This window comes from Psittacula echo (genome assembly GCF_963264785.1).
Source record: "Psittacula echo genome assembly, chromosome: 5".
Lineage (NCBI taxonomy): Eukaryota > Metazoa > Chordata > Aves > Psittaciformes > Psittacidae > Psittacula > Psittacula echo.
The window spans coordinates 8,064,545-8,092,423 of record NC_137739.1 but is presented as its reverse complement, the minus strand read 5'-3'; the positions used below and the strand labels follow the sequence as shown (position 1 = coordinate 8,092,423).

The 27,879-nt window shown below is 43.2% G+C and overlaps 2 protein-coding genes across 2 annotated transcripts; both read right to left on the bottom strand.

The window, feature by feature from the left end:
* Nucleotides 1-401: 401 nt before the first annotated feature.
* LOC308222348 (ubiquitin carboxyl-terminal hydrolase 42-like) lies at nucleotides 402-9,926 on the bottom strand (the record flags this gene model as incomplete). Its single annotated transcript, XM_080620244.1, has 14 exons — nucleotides 402-1,878; nucleotides 2,405-2,493; nucleotides 2,881-3,609; nucleotides 4,310-4,448; nucleotides 4,908-5,008; nucleotides 5,210-5,350; nucleotides 5,970-6,081; nucleotides 6,729-6,811; nucleotides 7,356-7,426; nucleotides 7,564-7,631; nucleotides 7,792-7,894; nucleotides 8,043-8,153; nucleotides 9,162-9,362; nucleotides 9,725-9,926. 14 exons carry the CDS (start codon nucleotides 9,924-9,926, stop codon nucleotides 402-404), a joined length of 3,627 nt encoding a protein of 1,208 aa, XP_080476370.1.
* A 4,240-nt stretch (nucleotides 9,927-14,166) lies between these two features.
* Nucleotides 14,167-24,635, bottom strand: LOC308222347 (ubiquitin carboxyl-terminal hydrolase 42-like; the record flags this gene model as incomplete). Its single annotated transcript, XM_080620243.1, has 15 exons — nucleotides 14,167-15,643; nucleotides 16,312-16,400; nucleotides 16,786-17,517; nucleotides 18,218-18,356; nucleotides 18,817-18,917; nucleotides 19,119-19,259; nucleotides 19,879-19,990; nucleotides 20,638-20,720; nucleotides 21,265-21,335; nucleotides 21,473-21,540; nucleotides 21,701-21,803; nucleotides 21,952-22,062; nucleotides 23,071-23,271; nucleotides 23,382-23,482; nucleotides 24,466-24,635. 15 exons carry the CDS (start codon nucleotides 24,633-24,635, stop codon nucleotides 14,167-14,169), a joined length of 3,699 nt encoding a protein of 1,232 aa, XP_080476369.1.
* Between the last annotated feature and the right edge of the window lie 3,244 nt (nucleotides 24,636-27,879).

Below are 27,879 nucleotides of genomic sequence, written 5' to 3'. Positions count from 1 at the left end.
TTTGGATGCAGCAAACATAAGCCCTCAGATTAAGGACCAGTAAGTCTTGGTTTGTACACAAATCCTGACAGGGGCTATTTGTGGAATATGTGGAATTAAAAATACATAATTGTTGTAACCTAATCAAGAACAGTGCGCAGATCTGGCTCTGCCCTGGGTTCAGCAGGCTGGGCTTAAACCACGACAGGTTCTTAACTTTGTGCTCCAGGTCTAGCGTTCTAACGCTATTCAGCAACATCCTTCCTATGTTGGCTTGACCAACCTAATGACCAGCCTGATGACCAACACCTAGTCAGATTATCCTACATAAATCACTTAGAAACAATGGGGAAAAGGCAGGCATGAGAAACACAGAGAAAAGTGTTAGGAAAAAAAATGGCAGATTATGCTGGAATCCCTGCTTACTTGTAATCCTTCTCTCGATATTTATCTTTGGACTTCTTTTTCTTCTTGACCTTCTCATCTTTTTTCATTCTTTGGTCATCTGTCTTGCGGCATTTCTTTCCCATTTCACTTTCCCTTCCTTCTCTGTCACTGTATTTCCTCTTGCCAAGTCTAAGTTTTTCATTTTCCCAGAAAGCGTTGTCAAAATGTGCACGAGCTGAGGCAGGTGGAGGTGCGTGCCTTTCCCGAGAGTGTTTTTCAGACTGCCGCTGAGGTACTGAACCATGACGGAAGTTCCCTCTGTGGCTACTGAAGTGATGGGCTCCTTCCTCCCTGGAGTGACTAGTGCGAGCCCATCTGCTCTGGCAGTGATGATCCCTACGTGATTTGTAGAACTGACTCAATTTGTCAAAGTCCTTATCAAAATGAGAGGACTTCCTCTCTCTACCATCTCCTGTTCCATGAACAGAGTAATAACCCTTGTAACACCTGCGTTTTTCCCATCTCCGTGCTTCATCTTGATAGTATCTTTCCCTGCTCCAAGTTCTCTCTCCTTTGGAATGGGAATACCTATTCCTGTCTTGTTCTGTTCTTTCTCTGCTTCGCGATCTATAACGAGAGTATTTTCCTGACCTTCTGCTGTTATTTGGACTGCTTCTTTCATTATGGGAAGGTCTGTACTTCCTTTCATTGTAATAGTCCTGCTTATGATGATATTGCTTATTTGTTTCCATGCTGCCAGAGCGCCTCCTTTTGTAGGAACGATCATCCGCTTTGCTCCTGCTTTGCTTCTGCTCTTTAATCTCAGAGTATTGTCTCTTCTTTCGGTAGTGTTCTTTGTCAGGTTTTTTGGAGTCGTGTATCTTCTCCTCGTATTTTTGCCTATTATCCTCTTTGCATTTTTTATTATTCAGCCCTTCATTTTGTCTGGAGAACTGACTCTCCAGAACTTTATCCAGCTTTGCAATAGAAGAGTCATTAACAGGTGGTACCTCTACATAGTTATTAGAAATGTCCTCCGTATCTTGGCATTTATCTGTAATACCTAGAGATGCAAGTTTTTTAGGACTACATTCAATGTCAGACTTCACAGAGGAAGTTTGCCCTAATTTCTCTTCACTCTCAGGAGACCCTTTGATATACGAAGGATCTCCTTTTGCAATGAGTGCAGGTTCTTTTGGTCTTCTTGGTTTGTCTTTGTCTCTGCTGTCTTCGGACTCACACTGCCCAACGTATTCCCATTCAGTATCCAAGGATTTTTTCCTGACCTTGTGCTGACCGTTGATACTGGGTTGTACGTTATCAGCTTTTGTTATAATACTTTCAGCAACTTCTTTGGTAGCAATGGTTTCACAGTCTGATACAGTAAAAGGACTCTCAATCTCACAGCCAAGGTTGGAAAGAGGCGTCCTGGATTGTTCATAGACAGACACTGTTTCCCTCACTACGGTTTCCATAAGATGATCGCCCTCAGACTTCTGAGGTGCAGGGACACTGCACAAAATAAAACCACATTTTTCACTTGGAAAAGTTCACCTAAAAGATAAATGTTGGGAGCACAAATCCCCTTAAGTAAAAGATTTGCTGGCTACTGGTAAACTCTGTCTGTTTCTAAACTCCCTTACACGGTTTGGAAACTGTAGCTTTCTAAAGAGACTCTGTAAGGCAGTCCCCTTTAGAAACCGATTCTTATTCATTCAGCAGCGCCCAGAGAAGGTGTTTTTCTTCTCTTGAGCCTGCAAGGAGTACATTAAAAACCCACACCCAGCACATTTGTCTCCCTCTGCTCACTGCTCTACATCACATCAGTAGCCAGCACCACTAGGTTCGCTCTCCCCTAACTAGAAAAAAGTCAACTCATTAATGTCCGTCCCTCCCCCCAAAATGGGAGGGCAGGAGGTGGGGAATTTACATTGGAAAAAGAAATCCAATCGTTAAAAAAAGGAAAATAATTCCGTGAAGAAACAGAACTATTCTGAGAGGCATCTGCTCGTATTTAATATCAGAATAATACATTTACCTTGTTTGCGCTGACAGCCTGTTCAGGTGGCTGTAGGCCAGGGATTCTAAGATTATTTCTTGAGGAATCGGTGACTCAGCTTCAGGTACCTACAATTAAAATGCAGACGTTAACAGACAAAAATATACTACCTTTAGCTGAAAACTGTTTGCAAAATTTCCTCATTAGTTATTAAGCAAGATCACTTTGCCTTACGTGCACTATTGCCATTTCACACATCACCCCTTCCCCACCCTCCCAAATATATTTATGAAACTTATCAAGTACTATCTCAGCTGAACTTTTCTGAAGCTGACATGTTCTCACATGCCAGTTCAGCTCTGCAAATTCTAAGGGGATAATAGCACAAAGTGTTAACGATGAAATTTGTGCTGTGTGTGTTAACAGTATTTCACATGAATTAGGAACATTTTAACGCTCCTGAATACTAAGGACACCATAGGTGAGAAGTTCTAGATGGAACAAACATAACTCACTGGTTCAAGCAATCCATTTGTTTCAGGGAAGAAAATCTCAGAAGTTTTAGCAGGTTGGACTTCGCAAGTAAAATCATCAAGTTTCAGTCCATTTTGTTTAGATCCAATATCTAAACTAACAGCACCATTTAGTGAATCATTTTTTGGCAGCTCATGATGGGAACTCTCTTTTTCAGCCCTCTCACAGAAAGAATGGGAATTCTGCAATGTGCCGACCGCCTCCCAAATCACAATTCCGTTGGAAGATACGCTGAAATTCATTTTAAACACGCCATTCGACGCCTCAGATTTTCCTGAAGACTCTGCACTGGAAGGAACCGTAGCATCGGAGCCGAGTGTAGGACTTCCATTCACTGCTGGCTCTACAAACATTTCATCAGGAACTTCCTGTCTGGAAATGTCAGCAGCAACTGCCACTGTAGAGGCATCTGAGGTAGACTCTGCTCTGAAAGAGTTTGTAATTGTGGAGGAAGGAACGGCCTTGCTGAGATCCTCATTCTCCAAAGCACTGGTAAGATGGCCAGCCTGTGACACAGTTTGCTGCTCAGGCAATTTGTTATTAATACTTCTAGTGATCTTCTGGGCTTTCGATGGATCCGTAGCTGAAGGCCTGGTAATTGCCCAGTTTTGAATGCAAGCTGTTGGAGCTGAAGATAGCCTTTTTATGGAGATACCAACAGGATTTGTATCCTCTTCTAGGGGTCCATTTCCATTTAAATGACTTGAATTCTGTATTTAAAAAGAAAAGATTGCAAGATGAATATGTGCAATCACACAGCACTTATGAAAACATTAAATTCTCCTGCTAAATATTTCTACAAATTGCCTCACTACCTAAGAAGAAAAAACACCCCACTTCCAATATCGACCTAAGTCCAACAAGTGTGTTTAATTCCTGCTGCTTTTGGTTTACTGCATATTGGTATCAAATGAGCCTCATTTTTGAAACCCACACAAACAACTTAACATTGACTAAAGCTCTTCCCAAATGTATTTACTTTCCCCTTTAAACATTCCCCGAAAACACTGCAATAATTGCTCTGGTACGCAGGACCAAGAAAAATCGTTTTCACTGACTCAGCTAAATGAACACTGGCGGAGTGATATTGAATTATTACTACTACTATTGTTCTTATCATCATCATCATCATCAGGAATTAATAGGCTCCTTCAAGCGTCTGAAAAGCGTAGCTCCCAGTGCTTTAGAAAGCACTTTGAGTTGGAAGTATAATGAAGTAGCATGGCTGCACAATTTAGGATTAGCCACTGTTGGAATAATTCTGGCTGTTGCTGACGGTTGTGAAGAAAGCTGCAGTGTGGGAGGGAAAATAAAACTCAGACGCTACAAAACAACAACACACCCCCCACCCCCAGTCAAAAGAAAACAACATTATCAATTTGGTGCCATTATCTGCTCCCTGCAAATTACCTTAATCATATGAGGAGGAAGCTGCGGTCCCATAAATCCGTCCTGCTTACTATTAGGTCCCCACTGACCAAGGAATGAGCAGGGGTCAGACGGTGCTGGTAAGTAAAAACCACGTTCTCCAAGTGTCAAATCATAGCGCCTTGGGAAAAAAGCAGTGATCTCAGTTTAGAGTTTTTCTTTCAGCCTGGTCTTGGATTAAACCCCCTTCTAAAATTTGAAAAGAACAGATGATGTGACACACAAGACATGTACAAAAGGCTCAACCAAGACTACAAACTAAAAAACAGACAATGGTCTCCCTACAATGACTATCCTTGCCAGAGCGACAGCTCACCCTTACATCATCTATGGCGTAATTTCTCCTCTTCTACATTAGCCAGCTACAAAGACCAGATAGACAGCAATGTACACAAGCGCACCAGTTTAACGCCAAGCAATGAAAGGCAGTAAATGCTGTGGGCAAGTTCAGGTTAGACAGAACCAAATTCCAGAAATTGTAATCTTTTCCTAGCACAGAAATAACAACACCTGAAAAAAAGACAAGTATCAGTAACAGGAAAGTAAATATATTCTGAACAGGTTCAGGAGTTGGTATTACCTGACATAAAAAAGTAAATAAGCTTGCTGATTGAGAACTGTTTGGATATCAGAAGGCTCCACTACGGCATCATTCATTCGATACCAAAATCCATTGCCCGCCTGCAAATAAAAGACAGTGACATCTTTAGACAAAATGCATGTTGCTCAAATGCCGTCACAGGTAGAACTCTTCAGCACAAACCATCCAAACCAAATCAAACAGAACACACCATCCAACTTTTCCCCATCAAAACGGTGGTTACCAGTAACATTGATTTTCTTTGTTTATTTCACCCTGGGAGAAATCAAGCTGGTACCCACCTTTATGAAGCAGATATAGTGTCCTGCACTGCAGCCAAACCCCAAATGAACAAGAACTGCATATAAAGAATAGATGAGTGGCTCTCCCATCGATTGGGACATATAGGCTCGAAGATCCAAATATTCAGGGTATTTTACATCCTAAACACAAAACAGGAAGATTCAAAAATTACCCGGAATCACTTGGTGGAACAGCCTGAGAAAAACCCTTCTGAAAACACAGGCTAGGATCACACAAATATATTCTTGATTCTTATAAAAATACCTCTTCTCAGAAACAACATTTAGTCATTTAAGCTGCAGAGAACTCTTTTCTGCAGAATTAGCTCTAAGAGTGAGGTATACCCCTATGGTTACCGTAAGCCACAGTTGTTAGATGGACTTTTCTTAGACTATTGTTATTAGTCTCTAGTTACAGCCTGCAAGCATTAACAACTTTTAAATCATAGAATCACAGAATCATAGAATAGTTAGGCTTGGAAAGGACCTTAAGATCATCTAGATCCAGCCCCCCTGCCATGGGCAGGGACACCTCCCACTAAACCATGCCACCCAAGGCTCTGTCCAACCCGACTTTGAACACCGCCAGGGATGGAGCAGTCACAGCTTCCCCGGGCAACCCATTCCAGTGCCTCACCACCCTAACAGTAAAGAATTTCTTCCTTATACCCAATCTAAACTTCCCCTGTTTAAAATGATATTTTCTTGGGGAAATCTCCCATTCCAAGAAGATAAAGCTGCTTTACGGCTGCAAATATACCTTGTTGATCTTGCCACCAGTAAAATCTGCAAATCTTTTCAGCGATATGACGAGAACTTTGGAGGAGCGATGTATTGTGTACCTCTTGGAGGCAGAAACCATGTTTTCGCACCTTAAAAACCAGCACAGACAAACGGTTAACGGCAAATTCTTCCCCCTCCCAAAACTCAAACAAGTGTTCATCTCTCGCACAGGCTGATGAACCCATACGCTGCACTTCAGGCTTGTTAACAGACAGAAGGTAACAGGATGTAAGCGGACAGCTCTACAAAACAAAGGATTTAGAACATTATCTTTCGATAGCCAAGCAAACATCTGAGCATCTATCCTAATGACAAAAAGGAAAGGCTTCCCAACAATTCAGCATGAGAACCCTGCAAGACATTTTTTAGTGAGCCATTAGAGGCTGCTCACGTTAACGACCACCGTTCACACGCACTGAGACCCAATCCCACTTTGTTCCACAGGGAACACTAGGACCTTCAGCAAGCTGATTGTTGCCTCCCACCCCAAATCCTTGTCCTTAGCTCCATGCTTCAGCTCACCACTACTTAGCAGACATCCCCTGTAACTTCTGGCCAGACAAATATTTCTGTGTGCAACCTCACTCTTACGAAGGCTAATAAACACCAGTAGAGGCAGCAGTAAGGAATAGAAGTCTAATATGAGCTAATGGCCAGAATTCTTCTATTTCCAGATATTCATGTGATACATGAAACGCGTTCTCTTGTTTTCAGATGGAATTAGTAAGAATCTTACTTGCTGCACTTATAGCTGTTTTCTCCGCCCAGTTGTTCAGGTTTCACAAATTGTTCTAGAGCCTCGGTGACAGACGTAACGGCCTGGATGAATAAGAAAGTAGAGCACTAAGTCACTGGAAATGCAAAACTTCAAACGCTTCCTGGTAGTTTGCGAGAGAACCTTGCTAGTTCATCCTCAAGCGACCTACTGCCAACCGGCAACCACTGTGAAGGAGGCAGAAACCTCAGAGTACGCTGAGCATTTACCTCCTGTGGAAACGATTCTACTCTGAAACAAAACAATAAAGTTTGCAGTGCCACAGACAGCACCTGTGCTATGCTATGGCATCAAGAATGAGAACAGTCAAACCCATCAGCCTAAGGACAGACGTATGCTGAAGCAGAATAATGGAGAAGTGTGAGAGTATAGGTGTTTGTGTAGACATAATTACTGTTTTTACAGCTTAAACCCACTGCAAACATGGAGAGCATCTAGATGCCTTCCACACAAGACCAAAGGATTGCCGCTCCCATCCAGCATCAAGCTCTTTCCTTTTAGCAGTGTATCTTTTTCAGTAAAATGCCTTTCTTTGGAAGGCTCTACAGGTCCCCATACAGCTCAACCCATATTCACAAAACACCTTACCTCTATATCCAAAGTAATATCGAGGAATGGTTCGTACGTATCAGAAACGGCTTGGCAGTTCAAGCATTTCACTGGAATCAAAATACAAATGCTTAACACTGACTGGACAAATTTAAAGTCTTCACACGTATTACTTTAGTCAAAGTCCTTTACTACAGACAAACAGACACAGACCACTTCAAAGGAGAGGAAGATTTTTAACAAGTACCTTGGGATCTTAGGTATCCTCCAAATATTTGATAAATAAGTGTGGTGGCTTGAGAAGATATGTCCAACCTGGAAAGAAATGATAAATCAGACCTCAGATAATGCGAGGCTCAGAGTTAACTCTTCAAACAGTTTTTACCAAGGACATTCATTTTAATATAGCATAGTAAAGAAAGGAGTAAAAGGGGCTAGAGAACATTTAAAGTTTAAATAAGTGGTTTATGCGTACGTGGTGCTTCCATTCAAGCAAGCTTTCTGCAAAGCATCAACAGTGAAGGACAAGAATTCATGTGCATCCTCTTGACTGCCGTAACAGAAATGTTTTCCTATTCCTAATAAATAAGAAGGAGGTTATATTTATTTCCTAGAAAAGGAAAGAAAACTCACGTTTCTAAAAGTATCAAAATCATTTCTACGCATCAAATAGTGCTTTGAAAAGTTACCAAATATATCAAAATAAAACCATCTGAAATTACTTACTTATAAGGCCATTGATAACAGACATAGGTGGGATAGCATTATTAGAGAAACACAGGGCCTGGTTAATGTGAGCTTCCAATGTACACATCATACAGAAGCCTTTTTCATGACCTGAAGAGTGAAAGAATCAACACAGTCGAGTCAAATAAGCATTGCCACCAAAAAAGAACAAAACCAAAAAACAATATCCATGAAAAACGCTATAGATATTGATGACACAGCGCTGAGAGGGAATGCCTGTTATTTTCAGCATACTGCTGTTAGGTGAGCTACGTGACACAGAGATAAGAATCCTCTGGGAGAAAGGAAAGATTAAAGGAAGTATGTACGAGTATTTCTGCCCTCCCTTTTGTAACAGGGTTCTTAACTGGAAACTTTTTTATCTATGTTAAAAAAACACACTTACATTTCTAGGAATAAACATTAAGATGCCAAACCAAAAAGCATGCATGTACCTTTGTCAAAATAGACCTAGAAGGATACGAAAAGAGGCTCTTACGCCTAAATCAGTTCAACCGTAGAATGGAAATACGAAGAACACAAATTCCAACGTTCAAAAAATACGAACTTTTAACTAGAATAAAACCAGTCTACATTTTAATACTGCCCCACACAGATTTCCATTTCAGGACAGCAGAAATTGGCTCGTAGTGCTTTCTAGGGTGTGGGCCTTTTTAATGGGTCAAGAGTGAACGTGTCATTTATTGCAGTATTAACACACTACGGTATCTAGGCTGCAGACACAAAGAAGCTATGATGCCAACATCCTAAATTTTACCTCCTTTCTACCAGCAGGAAACCCAAATCCCAAATGTTCATCAAATGCCTTCCTTTGCAACATACTTCTTTATTCACACAAAGCAAGAAATGGTCCTTACTTGCAAGTTTACCATTGTGCATTAAATGAACAAATGAACTTTATATGCCATTCCGAGCTCCCTGCTAAATAACCATGGAATCACAGAATCATTTAGGCTGGAAAAGACCGCGAAGATCGCATTCAAAGCCGGCTTCTACAGGTAAAACTGGAAAGCCGCGAGTTTTCTCCACAGAATCCCTGTTCTTCTTCCACCTTTGCAGCTGCCCAACATATTTATAATAATGCTAGAAAGTACTCACATGACTTGCTGTGTTCAAGAGACAGCATGTAACTGGCCAGAGGAGGTGTGTACGTCAAACACTGCAGAGTAGCATTAAGGTAACACGTATTGCCCAGATTCTGCAGTCCAACTCCAACATTCAGTGGCTGTTGCCAATCCATGCAGATTTTCTCAGGTGGAAAAAGAATTTCACGTGGTGGGGCAATTCCATCGTTAACAACTGCAAGAAAATTAGATTTCCAAAACTATTTACGGTTTCTGTTTGAAAAAGGCTGTTTAAAAGGCAGCATTCTGCAGGAGCACCCAGAAGAACCAGGTCTACTCCACAACCCCAAAACACATGATGGAACAGCTGAAACACTGCCACTTGAATTTGCAGGTCAACACACTGCTTTGAACCATCATTTTCCAGCACCAGTCCCTTCAGTTGCCTTAGGGGACTCACAAAATTGCAGCCTAGCGCTGAAGGCTTTATTCATCACAACCCTGTTTTATATCAGTGCAACAAATGAGAACTGCGTTTTCTAACTTTTGGGGTTTTTGTTCTGAAGAAAAGGGGGGAAGGACAGAAGGCACACTTACTTAGTTCTCCCTGGCCAAAAGGCTTGGGTTTTTCCGTGCTTCTACAATAAATAGAACCTCCTGGTCCCTTCTTTGGCTCTTCTGCAGGTTGTACCCAGCCAAAGTTTGCGGTGCATGCTGTCACTTTCTTGGCAGGCCATTTGTTGGCCCACCTGAATGACAGCTTTTTAAATATTGAAGGTATTCTCCTCTTTATAGTCATCGTTCATATCTGTATCAAAGACAAAAGTTCTGGTTGACTTCAAAATATCACAAAGCATTCCAGAAGGAGATCCTGTCACTCAGTCGCAAAGAAATAACTTGAAGGACTAAATAGCTGGTAACGAATATTAAAAAAACCCCAAACGACAACAACCAAACTAAAAACCCCACTCACAACACTGTGTTTAAGTGGGGAGCAGCGATTACGCATTTGTCTCATGACAAAACAAACATTTGCAGCAGTGACTGTAAAACAACAACATACACAAAAATGCCTAAGTAGAAATAAGGAGCAACAGGAAACTACTACAGGTGGACATGAAGACATGAAGGCACTTCTATGTCTCTAAATTGCAAACTATACTTCCACAAAGCAACACTACAGGAAGACAAAAAAGCCCAAACCAAACCAACAACAGAAAAGTAAAACCAAACCCCCGAAAAAAACCAAAAACCAAACACACACACACACACAAATTCGAAATAAGGAACATCCCGAACGGACACACACACACACACCCCCACCCACACACACCCACACCCCCAGAGGCCACACTTGTTTGCTTTCATAAAAAATAATCCATCTGCCAACCCAGGAAACCCGCAGTCAATTATCACTTTAACCTTACCTGGAAGCGAAGGGCTCCGAGTTTGTCAGCTCCGGGGTCGTGACCGTGGTCTCCGTCCGCCCAGGGGTTTCTCTGCTCTCCCAAGGCGCGTCTGCCCAGTGTTTCACCGGGGTCTGAGGGTCTGCTTCTCCCGGGTCGCAAGATAAGCTCCCAAAGTCGGTTAACGTCATAGTACCAGTTCCAAATGGAACTGCCCGGCCTTCCATCACCAGCGCTGAGCCTGAGGCACCTACCCGCTCACCCTCCGCTCTGCCTTTCCGAGGCGTTTTGGTCCCTAAAAGCATTTTGGCACCGCTGCTCTCACGGACCGGCGCGGCACGCAGCACGTCCGCTGTCGGGAGCGGCAAGAGCCCAAACACAGCCAAACCAACCCGACCCTGACGCGGCAGGCGAGGGCAGAGCACGGCTCCGAGGGATCCCTCGCTTCCCCTCGCCTCGCCCTTCTCCCTCCACCTCACGCTCCGACCCAGCCCCACCGGGCACCTCCGGCCCGCGGCAACCGGTGCTGCGGGGGCAGGCGCAGCGCCGCCCCGCCTCAGCGCTCTCCCGCCCCGTCCCGCCCCGCCCCGGTCCTGCCGGGCCAGGCGGTGGTGGCCGTGGCGGCGGTGGCGGCGTCGGCGTCGGCGGGGCTGGGTCCGTCCGCCCCATACTGGGGACGTCGCCCAGCCCCGCCCCGACGGGGAGTCCCACCCCTCCGCTGCCCGGCAGGCAGGAGGACAGCGGCCGGGTGCCCGACCGGCGCCACAGCGGCCGCCAGAGCTGAGAAGAGCCCAGCCCAGCCGAGCCGAGCCGAGCCGGGCCGAGCCGGCTGCTCCCGCCGCTCTCTTTCCCTTCTTTTTGCCGTGCCGGCTCCGCTCAGCAGCTGAGCTGTGTGGCCACTTCCATCAGCCGCGGTGCCAGTGCAGTGCAGGCAGAGAAATGTACAGGAAACTTCGGCTCAGCCGGACTGGCTTAAAATTGACGCTATTCTGACAAAATAAGCTCTACGTTACTGAAACATTTTGAACCGCTTTAAACTGGTACAAAACTGAACCTCTGCCAACTGAGCAGCAACTAGAATGCTTTCTAGATGAAAACAATGCATATTTTTCAGATTTAGTACATCCCTATGTAGATATGCTGGCTGGAAAAGCTAGGTCTCTTGTAGACCAAATCCTACAAGCTAAGACTTGTGGCTTACCAGTTCCATTTCTAGATTTTCTTAGAAAATGTTTCTAGCTACAGTTTGAATATAAAATGTAAACGCCGCACAGATAGGGACTGATCTAAGTAGTAACTTGGCGTACACAAGTGATTTGCATGACATACTCTGTATCAATCATTGTTTACAATGTGACGTTCTATGTAAATCCACTGCAATGGTAACGTTTTCATTTATCAGGAGGACCTGTTGCTTCAGCCTGGAGCCTTTCTCTAAAATAAAGTGTGAAACCCTACTGTTGCATAGCTCCTCATTTACCAAGAATACATGGGAGGTGCGTGCTGATTTACTGGTTTCAGAGGTTAAGATCTGATTTTGCAACTGCTCTTGTAAGTCAAAGGCCTCTTTGCCTACCTTTAGGCACACTGATTTAAATTGACAGGTTTACTTTTTCAGAGAGAAAATTCCTCACCTGCAAAATAGATTGTTCTTGTAAAGCTGAACACTCATAGCTGTGTTGCTGTGAATGTTACTCCATTAAGAGCTGGTTTCCCACCCTGAATTAAAGAGGGATTTTGTCCGTTCCCTTCCATGAGCTTCAGTCAAATATAAGGCAAGAACAACTCAGATCTCTTGTCCTCAAGTTGATTAATCAGACCAGACAGATAAGTCAGAGGAACTGTATTTCATTGAGGTTCCCAATCACTGCTCTCCTGATGCAGGACCAGTGAATATGAAGTGCATCACAGTTTGATAGCATTTAATAATAAAAATTAAAATCACCCTATGAATTTGTCTTGAGCTAGCCACTTTAGAGAGACAAAGACAACTGAGACTTCAGGCAAGTGACAGTATATTAAGAGAACGGAATTAAAACGTATGGATTTTGTCTTGATGGTAAATGTTTCAATCAGAAATTCTAAGTTTTGATGGTCCACATCGATAAAGTCCAGTTTGAAGATAAAGAGTCGTTGTTTTTGAAGGTAAAGATTCATCTTTTTTGATGGCAAATCCAGGTTCGATGATAAACAGTCAGGTTTGATGCAAACAGTCAGGTTTGGTGGTAAAAAGTCACATTTGATGGTAGAGAGTCAGTTCTGATGGTAAAGGCAGGTTCAATGGAAAACAGGTTTGGTGCTAAAGCGTCAGGTTTGATGGCAAAGCCAGGCTTGATGGTAAACAGTCAGTTTTGATGGTAGAGTCATTCTTGATGGTAAACAGCCAGGTTTCAGGGTAAACCATCAGCCTTGATTGTACAGTTTTGATGGTAAAGAGTCAGGTTTGACGATGAGACGTAGCTGGTTTTGTCAGTAGGTTTAGTTTAGGTAGCGAAGGATTCCATCAGTGAGCTTTGCATCTGAAAGACAAAAGAAGCCAAAGTCACTCCATGTCATGACATTCAATGTCAAACCCTGTCTCAGTGGTTTGGTTTCTGAAAGAGAAGTCTCAAGCCTGCACACAGCTCCACCTGCTCTGTGACTATATTATCCGACGGACTTGAGAAGGTAGCTTCCCCACTTCCAAACTGACTGCAGTTTGGATCTATGCTAAGGTGAAAATTCCTACTTGAGACCCATTCATTTAATATTTTTAAAGACAGACCTTCCACAACAGGAAGTTCGTTAACATCTATGGACCTGAGGAAATACTCAAATTCTGCAGACTTAACAAATTGCTTTTCACAGCCCTCATATCCCACCTGTGTTGCAAGCAGTGGATCAAAGTGGGGTTCTAGCACTGTGTTTATCGGTTAACATCTCTTACGCCTACACAGATAGTGCACTAATCTTAATGCCCCTGACCTGTGTAGTGGGGTGCAAGACATTGAATTTCTTCCTATACTTTTGACTGGTTTAGAAAGAACCAGATTTGGCCACCTGCTGGCAAAACCATTCACTAAAGCCAAACCAGTCCCAGTCATTGCAAATGCGGAAGGCTGAGGGAAACTCGCAGCTTAAAAATAGGAAAACGGATGCAGCGTTTGATGCGTGTATGGAATGTTATTTCTTTTACCACAGGTGATGACTTGCTGTGTGTCACCTATTTTGTAGTAATTTCTGCACATCTGACTTTGGATGCAGCAAACATAAGCCCTCAGATTAAGGACCAGTAAGTCTTGGTTTGTACACAAATCCTGACAGGGGCTATTTGTGGAATATGTGGAATTAAAAATACATAATTGTTGTAACCTAATCAAGAACAGTGCGCAGATCTGGCTCTGCCCTGGGTTCAGCAGGCTGGGCTTAAACCACGACAGGTTCTTAACTTTGTGCTCCAGGTCTAGCGTTCTAACGCTATTCAGCAACATCCTTCCTATGTTGGCTTGACCAACCTAATGACCAGCCTGATGACCAACACCTAGTCAGATTATCCTACATAAATCATTTAGAAACAATGGGAAAAAGGCAGGCATGAGAAACACAGAGAAAAGTGTTAGGAAAAAAAATGGCAGATTATGCTGGAATCCCTGCTTACTTGTAATCCTTCTCTCGATATTTATCTTTGGACTTCTTTTTCTTCTTGACCTTCTTATCTTTTTTCATTCTTTGGTCATCTGTCTTGCGGCATTTCTTTCCCATTTCACTTTCCCTTCCTTCTCTGTCACTGTATTTCCTCTTGCCAAGTCTAAGTTTTTCATTTTCCCAGAAAGCGTTGTCAAAATGTGCACGAGCTGAGGCAGGTGGAGGTGCGTGCCTTTCCCGAGAGTGTTTTTCAGACTGCCGCTGAGGTACTGAACCATGACGGAAGTTCCCTCTGTGGCTGCTCAAGTGATGGGCTCCTTCCTCTCTGCCGTGAGCGGTGTGAGCCCATCTGCTGTGGCAGTGATGATCCCTACGTGATTTGTAGAACTGACTCAATTTGTCAAAGTCCTTATCAAAATGAGAGGACTTCCTCTCTCTACCATCTCCTGTTCCATGAACAGAGTAATAACCCTTGTAACACCTGCGTTTTTCCCATCTCCGTGCTTCATCTTGATAGTATCTTTCCCTGCTCCAGGTTCTCTCTCCTTTGGAATGGGAATACCTATTCCTGTCTTGTTCTGTTCTTTCTCTGCTTCGTGATCTATAACGAGAGTATTTTCCTGAGCTTTTGCCGTTATTTGGACTGCTTCTTTCATTATGGGAAGGTCTGTACTTCCTTTCATTGTAATAGTCCTGCTTATGATGATATTGCTTATTTGTTTCCATGCTGCGAGAGCGCCTCCTTTTGTAGGAACGATCATCCGCTTTGCTCCTGCTTTGCTTCTGCTCTTTAATCTCAGAGTATTGTCTCTTCTTTCGGTAGCGTTCTTTGTCAGGGTTTTTGGAGTCCTGTATCTTCTCCTCGTATTTTTGCCTATTATCCTCTTCGCATTTTTTATTATTCAGCCCCTCATTTTGCCTGGAGAACTGACTCTCCAGAACTTTATCCAGCTTTGCAATAGAAGAGTCATTAACAGGTGGTACCTCTACATAGTTATTAGAAATGTCCTCCGTATCTTGGCATTTATCTGTAATACCTAGAGATGCAGGTTTTTTAGGACTACATTCAATGTCAGACTTCACAGAGGAAGTTTGCCCTAATTTCTCTTCACTCTCAGGAGACCCTTTGATATACGAAGGATCTCCTTTTGCAATGAGTGCAGGTTCTTTTGGTCTTCTTGGTTTGTCTTTGTCTCTGCTGTCTTCGGACTCACACTGCCCAACGTATTCCCATTCAGTACCCAAGGATTTTTTCCTGACCTTGTGCTGACCGTTGATACTGGGTTGTACGTTATCAGCTTTTGTTATAATACTTTCAGCAACTTCTTTGGTAGCAATGGTTTCACAGTCTGATACAGTAAAAGGACTCTCAATCTCACAGCCAAGGTCGGAAAGAGGCGTCCCGGATTGTTCATAGACAGACACTGTTTCCGTCACTACGGTTTCCATAAGATGATCGCCCTCAGACTTCTGAGGTGCAGGGACACTGCACAAAATAAAACCACATTTTTCACTTGGAAAAGTTCACCTAAAAGATAAATGTTGGGAGCAAAAATCCCCTTAAGTAAAAGATTTGCTGGCTACTGGTAAACTCTGTCTGTTTCTAAACTCCCTTACACGGTTTGGAAACTGTAGCTTTCTAAAGAGACTCTGTAAGGCAGTCCCCTTTAGAAACCGATTCTTACTCATTCAGCAGCGCCCAGAGAAGGTGTTTTTCTTCTCGAGTCTGCAAGGAGTACATTAAAAACCCACACCCAGCACATTTGTCTCCCTCTGCTCACTGCTCTACATCACATCAGTAGCCAGCACCACTAGGTTCGCTCACCCCTAACTAGAAAAAAGTCAATTCATTAATGTCCGTCCCTCCCCCCAAAATGGGAGGGCAGGAGGTGGGGAATTTACATTGGAAAAAGAAATCCAATCGTTAAAAAAAGGAAAATAATTCCGTGAAGAAACAGAACTATTCTGAGAGGCATCTGCTCGTATTTAATATCAGAATAATACATCTTCAGTGCTGATGTCTGCAACCCTACATGTACAGTGTGGAATTTGCTGTACTGGTTCAAAGCTTTCTACTAAATAGAATTAGCAAAGGGGTAAAACAATGATAAACTTGTATGAAATCTTGTTTTCATCAGAGTATACCCGGTTTACCTTGTTTGCGCTGACAGCCTGTTCAGGTGGCTGTAGGCCAGGGATTCTAAGATTATTTCTTGAGGAATTGGTGACTCAGCTTCAGGTACCTACAATTAAAATGCAGACGTTAACAGACAAATATATACTACCTTTAGCTGAAAACTGTTTGCAAAATTTCCTCATTAGTTATTAAGCAAGATCACTTTGCCTTACGTGCACTATTGCCATTTCAAACATCACCCCTTCCCCACCCCCAAATATATTTATGAAACTTATCAAGTACTATCTCAGCTGAACTTTTCTGAAGCTGACATGTTCTCACATGCCAGTTCAGCTATGCAAATTCTAAGGGGACAACAGCACAAAGTGTTAACGATGAAATTTGTGCTGTGTGTTTTCACAGTATTTCACATGAATTAGGAACATTTTAATGCTCCTGAATACTAAGGACACCATAGGTGAGAAGTTCTAGATGGAACAAACATAACTCACTGGTTCAAGCAATCCATTTGTTTCAGGGAAGAAAATCTCAGAAGGTTTAGCAGGTTGGACTTCACAAGTAAAATCATCAAGTTTCAGTCCATTTTGTTTAGATCCAATATCTAAACTAACAGCACCATTTAGTGAATCATTTTTTGGCAGGTCATGATGGGAACTCTCTTTTTCAGCCCTCTCACAGAAAGAATGGGAATTCTGCAATGTGCCGACCGCCTCCCAAATCACAATTCCTTTGGAAGATACGCTGAAATTCATTTTAAACACGCCATTCGACGCCTCAGATTTTCCTGAAGACTCTGCACTGGAAGGAACCGTAGCATCGGAGCCGAGTGTAGGACTTCCATTCACTGCTGGCTCTACAAACATTTCATCAGGAACTTCCTGTCTGGAAATGTCAGCAGCAACTGCCACTGTAGAGGCATCTGAGGTAGACTCTGCTCTGAAAGAGTTTGTAATTGTGGAGGAAGGAACGGCCTTGCTGAGATCCTCATTCTCCAAAGCACTGGTAAGATGGCCAGCCTGTGACACGGTCTGCCGCTCAGGCAATTTGTTATTAATACTTCTAGTGATCTTCTGGGCTTTTGATGGATCCGTAGCTGAAGGCCTGGTAATTGCCCAGTTTTGAATGCAAGCTGTTGGTAGAGCTGAAGATAGCCTTTTTATGGAGATACCAACAGGATTTGTATCCTCTTCTAGGGGTCCATTTCCATTTAAATGACTTGAATTCTGTATTTAAAAAGAAAAGATTGCAAGATGAATATGTGCAATCACACAGCACTTATGAAAACATTAAATTCTCCTACTAAATATTTCTACAAATTGCCTCACCACCTAAGAAGAAAAAACACCCCACTTCCAATATCGACCTAAGTCCAACAAGTGTGTTTAATTCCTGCTGCTTTTGGTTTACTGCATATTGGTATCAAATGAGCCTCATTTTTGAAACCCACACAAACAACTTAACATTGACTAAAGCTCTTCCCAAATGTATTTATTTTCCCCTTTAAACATTCCTCGAAAACACTGCAATAATTGCTCTGGTACGCAGGACCAAGAAAAATCGTTTTCACTGACTCAGCTAAATGAACACTGGCAGAGTGATATTGAATTATTACTACTACTATTGTTCTTATCATCATCATCATCATCAGGAATTAATAGGCTCCTTCAAGCGTCTGAAAAGCGTAGCTCCCAGTGCTTTAGAAAGCACTTTGAGTTGGAAGTATAATGAAGTAGCATGGCTGCACAATTTAGGATTAGCCACTGTTGGAATAATTCTGGCTGTTGCTGACGGTTGTGAAGAAAGCTGCAGTGTGGGAGGGAAAATAAAACTCAGACGCTACAAAACAACAACACACCCCCCACCCCCAGTCAAAAGAAAACAACATTATCAATTTGGTGCCATTATCTGCTCCCTGCAAATTACCTTAATCATATGAGGAGGAAGCTGCGGTCCCATAAATCCATCCTGCTTACTATTAGGCCCCCACTGACCAAGGAATGAACAGGGCTCTGACGGTGCTGGTAAGTAAAAACCACGTTCTCCAAGTGTCAAATCATAGCGCCTTGGGAAAAAAAGCAGTGATCTCAGTTTAGAGTTTTTCTTTCAGCCTGGTCTTGGATTAAACCCCCTTCTAAAATTTGAAAAGAACAGATGATGTGACACACAAGACATGTACAAAAGGCTCAACCAAGACTACAAACTAAAAAACAGACAATGGTCTCCCTACAATGACTATCCTTGCCAGAGCGACAGCTCACCCTTACATCATCTATGGCGTAATTTCTCCTCTTCTACATTAGCCAGCTACAAAGACCAGATAGACAGCAATGTACACAAGCGCACCAGTTTAACGCCAAGCAATGAAAGGCAGTAAACACTGTGGGCAAGTTCAGGTTAGACAGAACCAAATTCCAGAAATTGTAATCTTTTCCTAGCACAGAAATAACAACACCTGAAAAAAAGACAAGTATCAGTAACAGGAAAGTAAACATATTCTGAACAGGTTCAGGAGTTGGTATTACCTGACATAAAAAAGTAAATAAGCTTGCTGATTGAGAACTGTTTGGATATCAGAAGGCTCCACTACGGCATCATTCATTCGATACCAAAATCCATTGCCCGCCTGCAAATAAAAGACAGTGACATCTTTAGACAAAATGCATGTTGCTCAAATGCCGTCACAGGTAGAACTCTTCAGCACAAACCATCCAAACCAAATCAAATGGAACACACCATCCAACTTTTCCCCATCAAAACGGTGGTTACCAGTAACATTGATTTTCTTTGTTTATTTCACCCTGGGAGAAATCAAGCTGGTACCCACCTTTATGAAGCAGATATAGTGTCCTGCACTGCAGCCAAACCCCAAATGAACAAGAACTGCATATAAAGAATAGATGAGTGGTTCCCCCATCGACTGGGACATATAGGCTCGAAGATCCAAATATTCAGGGTATTTTACATCCTAAACACAAAACAGGAAGATTCAAAAATTACCCGGAATCACTTGGTGGAACAGCCTGAGAAAAACCCTTCTGAAAACACAGGCTAGGATCACACAAATATATTCTTGATTCTTATAAAAATACCTCTTCTCAGAAACAACATTTAGTCATTTAAGCTGCAGAGAACTCTTTTCTGCAGAATTAGCTCTAAGAGTGAGGTATACCCCTATGGTTACCGTAAGCCACAGTTGTTAGATGGACTTTTCTTAGACTATTGTTATTAGTCTCTAGTTACAGCCTGCAAGCATTAACAACTTTGAAATCATAGAATCACAGAATCATAGAATAGTTAGGCTTGGAAAGGACCTTAAGATCATCTAGATCCAGCCCCCCTGCCATGGGCAGGGACACCTCCCACTAAACCATGCCACCCAAGGCTCTGTCCAACCCGACTTTGAACACCGCCAGGGATGGAGCAGTCACAGCTTCCCCGGGCAACCCATTCCAGTGCCTCACCACCCTAACAGTAAAGAATTTCTTCCTTATACCCGATCTAAACTTCCCCTGTTTAAAATGATATTTTCTTGGGGAAATCTCCCATTCCAAGAAGATAAAGCTGCTTTACAGCTGCAAATATACCTTGTTGATCTTGCCACCAGTAAAATCTGCAAATCTTTTCAGCGATATGACAAGAACTTTGGAGGAGCGATGTATTGTGTACCTCTTGGAGGCAGAAACCATGTTTTTGCACCTTAAAAACCAGCACAGACAAACGGTTAACGGCAAATTCTTCCCCCTCCCAAAACTCAAACAAGTGTTCATCTCTCGCACAGGCTTATGAACCCATACGCTGCACTTCAGGCTTGTTAACAGACAGAAGGTAACAGGATGTAAGCGGACAGCTCTACAAAACAAAGGATTTAGAACATTATCTTTCGATAGCCAAGCAAACATCTGAGCATCTATCCTAATGACAAAAAGGAAAGGCTTCCCAACAATTCAGCATGAGAACCCTGCAAGACATTTTTTAGTGAGCCATTAGAGGCTGCTCATGTTAACGACCACCGTTCACACGCACTGAGACCCAATCCCACTTTGTTCCACAGGGAACACTAGGACCTTCAGCAAGCTGATTGTTGCCTCCCACCCCAAATCCTTGTCCTTAGCTCCATGCTTCAGCTCACCACTACTTAGCAGACATCCCCTGTAACTTCTGGCCAGACAAATATTTCTGTGTGCAACCTCACTCTTACGAAGGCTAATAAACACCAGTAGAGGCAGCAGTAAGGAATAGAAGTCTAATACGAGCTAATGGCCAGAATTCTTCTATTTCCAGATATTCATGTGATACATGAAACGCGTTCTCTTGTATTCAGATGGAATTAGTAAGAATCTTACTTGCTGCACTTATAGCTGTTTTCTCCGCCCAGTTGTTCAGGTTTCACAAATTGTTCTAGAGCCTCGGTGACAGACGTAACGGCCTGGATGAATAAGAAAGTAGAGCACTAAGTCACTGGAAATGCAAAACTTCAAACGCTTCCTGGTAGTTTGCGAGAGAACCTTGCTAGTTCATCCTCAAGCGACCTACTGCCAACCGGCAACCACTGTGAAGGAGGCAGAAACCTCAGAGTACGCTGAGCATTTACCTCCTGTGGAAACGATTCTACTCTGAAACAAAACAATAAAGTTTGCAGTGCCACAGACAGCACCTGTGCTATGCTATGGCATCAAGAATGAGAACAGTCAAACCCATCAGCCTAAGGACAGACGTATGCTGAAGCAGAATAATGGAGAAGTGTGAGAGTATAGGTGTTTGTGTAGACATAATTACTGCTTTTACAGCTTAAACCCACTGCAAACATGGAGAGCATCTAGATGCCTTCCACACAAGACCAAAGGATTGCCGCTCCCATCCAGCATCAAGCTCTTTCCTTTTAGCAGTGTATCTTTTTCAGTAAAATGCCTTTCTTTGGAAGGCTCTACAGGTCCCCATACAGCTCAACCCATATTCACAAAACACCTTACCTCTATATCCAAAGTAATATCGAGGAATGGTTCGTACGTATCAGAAACGGCTTGGCAGTTCAAGCATTTCACTGGAATCAAAATACAAATGCTTAACACTGACTGGACAAATTTAAAGTCTTCACACGTATTACTTTAGTCAAAGTCCTTTACTACAGACAAACAGACACAGACCAGTTCAAAGGAGAGGCAGATTTTTAACAAGTACCTTGGGATCTTAGGTATCCTCCAAATATTTGATAAATAAGTGTGGTGGCTTGAGAAGATATGTCCAACCTGGAAAGAAATGATAAATCAGACCTCAGATAATGCGAGGCTCAGAGTTAACTCTTCAAACAGTTTTTACCAAGGACATTCATTTTAATATAGCATAGTAAAGAAAGGAGTAAAAGGGGCTAGAGAACATTTAAAGTTTAAATAAGTGGTTTATGCGTACGTGGTGCTTCCATTCAAGCAAGCTTTCTGCAAAGCATCAACAGTGAAGGACAAGAATTCATGTGCATCCTCTTGACTGCCGTAACAGAAATGTTTTCCTATTCCTAATAAATAAGAAGGAGGTTATATTTATTTCCTAGAAAATGAAAGAAAACTCACGTTTCTAAAAGTATCAAAATCATTTCTACGCATCAAATAGTGCTTTGAAAAGTTACCAAATATATCAAAATAAAACCATCTGAAATTACTTACTTATAAGGCCATTGATAACAGACATAGGCGGGATAGCATTATTAGAGAAACACAGGGCCTGGTTAATGTGAGCTTCCAATGTACACATCATACAGAAGCCTTTTTCATGACCTGAAGAGTGAAAGAAGCAACACAGTCGAGTCAAATAAGCATTGCCACCAAAAAAGAACAAAACCAAAAAACAATATCCATGAAAAACGCTATAGATATTGATGACACAGCGCTGAGAGGGAATGCCTGTTATTTTCAGCATACTGCTGTTAGGTGAGCTACGTGACACAGAGATAAGAATCCTCTGGGAGAAAGGAAAGATTAAAGGAAGTATGTACGAGTATTTCTGCCCTCCCTTTTGTAACAGGGTTCTTAACTGGAAACATTTTTACCTTTGTTAAAAAAACACAGTTAAATTTCTAGGAATAAACATTAAGATGCCAAACCAAAAAGCATCCATGTACCTTTGTCAAAATAGACCTAGAAGGATACGAAAAGAGGCTCTTACGCCTAAATCAGTTCAACCGTAGAATGGAAATACGAAGAACACAAATTCCAAGGTTCAAAAAATACGAACTTTTAACTAGAATAAAACCAGTCTACATTTTAATACTGCCCCACACAAATTTCCATTTCAGGACAGCAGAAATTGGCTCGTAGTGCTTTCTAGGGTGTGGGCCTTTTTAATGGGTCAAGAGTGAACGTGTCATTTATTGCAGTATTAACACACTACGGTATCTAGGCTGCAGACACAAAGAAGCTATGATGCCAACATCCTAAATTTTACCTCCTTTCTACCAGCAGGAAACCCAAATCCCAAATGTTCATCAAATGCCTTCCTTTGCAACGTACTTCTTTATTCACACAAAGCAAGAAATGGTCCTTACTTGCAACTTTACCATTGTGCATTAAATGAACAAATGAACTTTATATGCCATTCCGAGCTCCCTGCTAAATAACCATGGAATCACAGAATCATTTAGGCTGGAAAAGACCGCGAAGATCGCATTCAAAGCCGGCTTCTACAGGTAAAACGGGAAAGCCGCGAGTTTTCTCCACAGAATCCCTGTTGTTCTTCCACCTTTGCAGCTGCCCAACATATTTATAATAATGCTAGAAAGTACTCACATGACTTGCTGTGTTCAAGAGACAGCATGTAATTGGCCAGAGGAGGTGTGTACGTCAAACACTGCAGAGTAGCATTAAGGTAACACGTATTGCCCAGATTCTGCAGTCCAACTCCAACATTCAGTGGCTGTTGCCAATCCATGCAGATTTTCTCAGGTGGAAAAAGAATTTCACGTGGTGGGGCAATTCCATCGTTAACAACTGCAAGAAAATTAGATTTCCAAAACTATTTACGGTTTCTGTTTGAAAAAGGCTGTTTAAAAGGCAGCATTCTGCAGGAGCACCCAGAAGAACCAGGTCTACTCCACAACCCCAAAACACATGATGGAACAGCTGAAACACTGCCACTTGAATTTGCAGGTCAACACACTGCTTTGAACCATCATTTTCCAGCACCAGTCCCTTCAGTTGCCTTAGGGGACTCACAAAATTGCAGCCTAGCGCTGAAGGCTTTATTCATCACAACCCTGTTTTATATCAGTGCAACAAATGAGAACTGCGTTTTCTAACTTTTGGGGTTTTTGTTCTGAAGAAAAGGGGGGAAGGACAGAAGGCACACTTACTTAGTTCTCCCTGGCCAAAAGGCTTGGGTTTTTCCGTGTTTCTACAATAAATAGAACCTCCTGGTCCCTTCTTTGGCTCTTCTGCAGGTTGTACCCAGCCAAAGTTTGCGGTGCATGCTGTTACTTTCTTGGCACGCCATTTGTTGGCCCACCTGAATGACAGCTTTTTAAATATTGAAGGTATTCTCCTCTTTATAGTCATCGTTCATATCTGTATCAAAGATAAAAGTTCTGGTTGACTTCAAAATATCACAAAGCATTCCAGAAGGAGATCCTGTCACTCAGTCGCAAAGAAATAACTTGAAGGACTAAATAGCTGGTAACAAATATTAAAAAAACCCCAAACGACAACAACCAAACTAAAAACCCCACTCACAACACTGTGTTTAAGTGGGGAGCAGCAATTACGCATTTGTCTCATGACAAAACAAACATTTGCAGCAGTGACTGTAAAACAACAACATACACAAAAATGCCTAAGTAGAAATAAGGAGCAACAGGAAACTACTACAGGTGGACATGAAGACATGAAGGCACTTCTATGTCTCTAAATTGCAAACTATACTTCCACAAAGCAACACTACAGGAAGACAAAAAAGCCCAAACCAAACCAACAACAGAAAAGTAAAACCAAACCCCCGAAAAAAACCAAAAACCAAACACACACACACACACAAATTCGAAATAAGGAACATCCCGAACACACACACACACACACACACCCACACACACACACACACACACCCCCAGAGGCCACACTTGTTTGCTTTCATAAAAAATAATCCATCTGCCAACCCAGGAAACCCGCAGTCAATTATCACTTTAACCTTACCTGGAAGCGAAGGGCTCCGAGTTTGTCAGCTCCGGGGTCGTGACCGTGGTCTCCGTCCGCCCAGGGGTTTCTCTGCTCTCCCAAGGCGCGTCTGCCCAGTGTTTCACCGGGGTCTGAGGGTCTGCTTCTCCCGGGTCGCAAGATAAGCTCCCAAAGTCGGTTAACGTCATAGTACCAGTTCCAAATGGAACTGCCCGGCCTTCCGTCACCAGCGCTGAGCCTGAGGCACCTACCCGCTCACCCTCCGCTCTGCCTTTCCGAGGCGTTTTGGTCCCTAAAAGCATTTTGGCACCGCTGCTCTCACGGACCGGCGCGGCACGCAGCACGTCCGCTGTCGGGAGCGGCAAGAGCCCAAACACAGCCAAACCAACCCGACCCTGACGCGGCAGGCGAGGGCAGAGCACGGCTCCGAGGGATCCCTCGCTTCCCCTCGCCTCGCCCTTCTCCCTCCACCTCACGCTCCGACCCAGCCCCACCGGGCACCTCCGGCCCGCGGCAACCGGTGCTGCGGGGGCAGGCGCAGCGCCGCCCCGCCTCAGCGCTCTCCCGCCCCGCCCAGCCCCGCCCCGGTCCTGCCGGGCCAGGCGGTGGTGGCCGTGGCGGCGGTGGCGGCGTCGGCGGGGCTGGGTCCGTCCGCCCCATACTGGGGACGTCGCCCAGCCCCGCCCCGACGGGGAGTCCCACCCCTCCGCTGCCCGGCAGGCAGGAAGACAGCGGCCGGGTGCCCGACCGGCGCCACAGCGGCCGCCAGAGCTGAGAAGAGCCCAGCCGAGCCGAGCCGAGCCGAGCCGGGCCGAGCCGGCTGCTCCCGCCGCTCTCTTTCCCTTCTTTTTGCCGTGCCGGCTCCGCTCAGCAGCTGAGCTGTGTGGCCACTTCCATCAGCCGCGGTGCCAGTGCAGTGCAGGCAGAGAAATGTACAGGAAACTTCGGCTCAGCCGGACTGGCTTAAAATTGACGCTATTCTGACAAAATAAGCTCTACGTTACTGAAACATTTTGAACCGCTTTAAACTGGTACAAAACTGAACCTCTGCCAACTGAGCAGCAACTAGAATGCTTTCTAGATGAAAACAATGCATATTTTTCAGATTTAGTACATCCCTATGTAGATATGCTGGCTGGAAAAGCTAGGTCTCTTGTAGACCAAATCCTACAAGCTAAGACTTGTGGCTTACCAGTTCCATTTCTAGATTTTCTTAGAAAATGTTTCTAGCTACAGTTTGAATATAAAATGTAAACGCCGCACAGATAGGGACTGATCTAAGTAGTAACTTGGCGTACACAAGTGATTTGCATGACATACTCTGTATCAATCATTGTTTAAAATGTGACGTTCTATGTAAATCCACTGCAATCGTAACGTTTTCATTTATCAGGAGGACCTGTTGCTTCAGCCTGGAGACTGTCTCTAAAATAAAGTGTGAAACTCTACTGTTGCATAGCTCCTCATTTACCAAGAATACATGGGAGGTGCGTGCTGATTTACTGGTTTCAGAGGTTAAGATCTGATTTTGCAACTGCTCTTGTAAGTCAAAGGCCTCTTTGCCTACCTTTAGGCACACTGATTTAAATTGACAGGTTTACTTTTTCAGAGAGAAAATTCCTCACCTGCAAAATAGATTGTTCTTGTAAAGCTGAACACTCATAGCTGTGTTGCTGTGAATGTTACTCCATTAAGAGCTGGTTTCCCACCCTGAATTAAAGAGGGATTTTGTCCGTTCCCTTCCATGAGCTTCAGTCAAATATAAGGCAAGAACAACTCAGATCTCTTGTCCTCAAGTCGATTAATCAGACCAGACAGATAAGTCAGAGGAACTGTATTTCATTGAGGTTCCCAATCACTGCTCTCCTGATGCAGGACCAGTGAATATGAAGTGCATCACAGTTTGATAGCATTTAATAATAAAAATTAAAATCACCCTATGAATTTGTCTTGAGCTAGCCACTTTAGAGAGACAAAGACAACTGAGACTTCAGGCAAGTGACAGTATATTAAGAGAACGGAATTAAAACGTATGGATTTTGTCTTGATGGTAAATGTTTCAATCAGAAATTCTAAGTTTTGATGGTCCACATCGATAAAGTCCAGTTTGAAGATAAAGAGTCGTTGTTTTTGAAGGCAAAGATTCATCTTTTTTGATGGCAAATCCAGGTTCGATGATAAACAGTCAGGTTTGGTGCAAACAGTCAGGTTTGGTGGTAAAAAGTCACATTTGATGGTAGAGAGTCAGTTCTGATGGTAAAGGCAGGTTCAATGGAAAACAGGTTTGGTGCTAAAGCGTCAGGTTTGATGGCAAAGCCAGGCTTGATGGTAAACAGTCAGTTTTGATGGTAGAGTCATTCTTGATGGTAAACAGCCAGATTTCAGGGTAAACCATCAGCCTTGATTGTACAGTTTTGATGGTAAAGAGTCAGGTTTGACGATGACACGTAGCTGGTTTTGTCAGTAGGTTTAGTTTAGGTAGCGAAGGATTCCATCAGTGAGCTTTGCATCTGAAAGACAAAAGAAGCCAAAGTCACTCCATGTCATGACATTCAATGTCAAACCCTGTCTCAGTGGTTTGGTTTCTGAAAGAGAAGTCTCAAGCCTGCACACAGCTCCACCTGCTCTGTGACTATATTATCCGACGGACTTGAGAAGGTAGCTTCCCCACTTCCAAACTGACTGCAGTTTGGATCTATGCTAAGGTGAAAATTCCTACTTGAGACCCATTCATTTAATATTTTTAAAGACAGACCTTCCACAACAGGAAGTTCGTTAACATCTATGGACCTGAGGAAATACTCAAATTCTGCAGACTTAACAAATTGCTTTTCACAGCCCTCATATCCCACTTGTGTTGCAAGCAGTGGATCAAAGTGGGGTTCTAGCACTGTGTTTATCGGTTAACATCTCTTACGCCTACACAGATAGTGCACTAATCTTAATGTCCCTGACCTGTGTAGTGGGGTGCAAGACATTGAATTTCTTCCTATACTTTTGACTGGTTTAGAAAGAACCAGATTTGGCCACCTGCTGGCAAAACCATTCACTAAAGCCAAACCAGTCCCAGTCATTGCAAATGCGGAAGGCTGAGGGAAACTCGCAGCTTAAAAATAGGAAAACGGATGCAGCGTTTGATGCGTGTATGGAATGTTATTTCTTTTACCACAGGTGATGACTTGCTGTGTGTCACCTATTTTGTAGTAATTTCTGCACATCTGACTTTGGATGCAGCAAACATAAGGCCTCAGTTTAAGGACCAGTAAGTCTTGGTTTGTACACAAATCCTGACAGGGGCTAATTGTGGAATATGTGGAATTAAAAATACATAATTGTTGTAACCTAATCAAGAACAGTGCGCAGATCTGGCTCTGCCCTGGGTTCAGCAGGCTGGGCTTAAGCCACGACAGGGTCTTAAATTTGTGCTCCAGG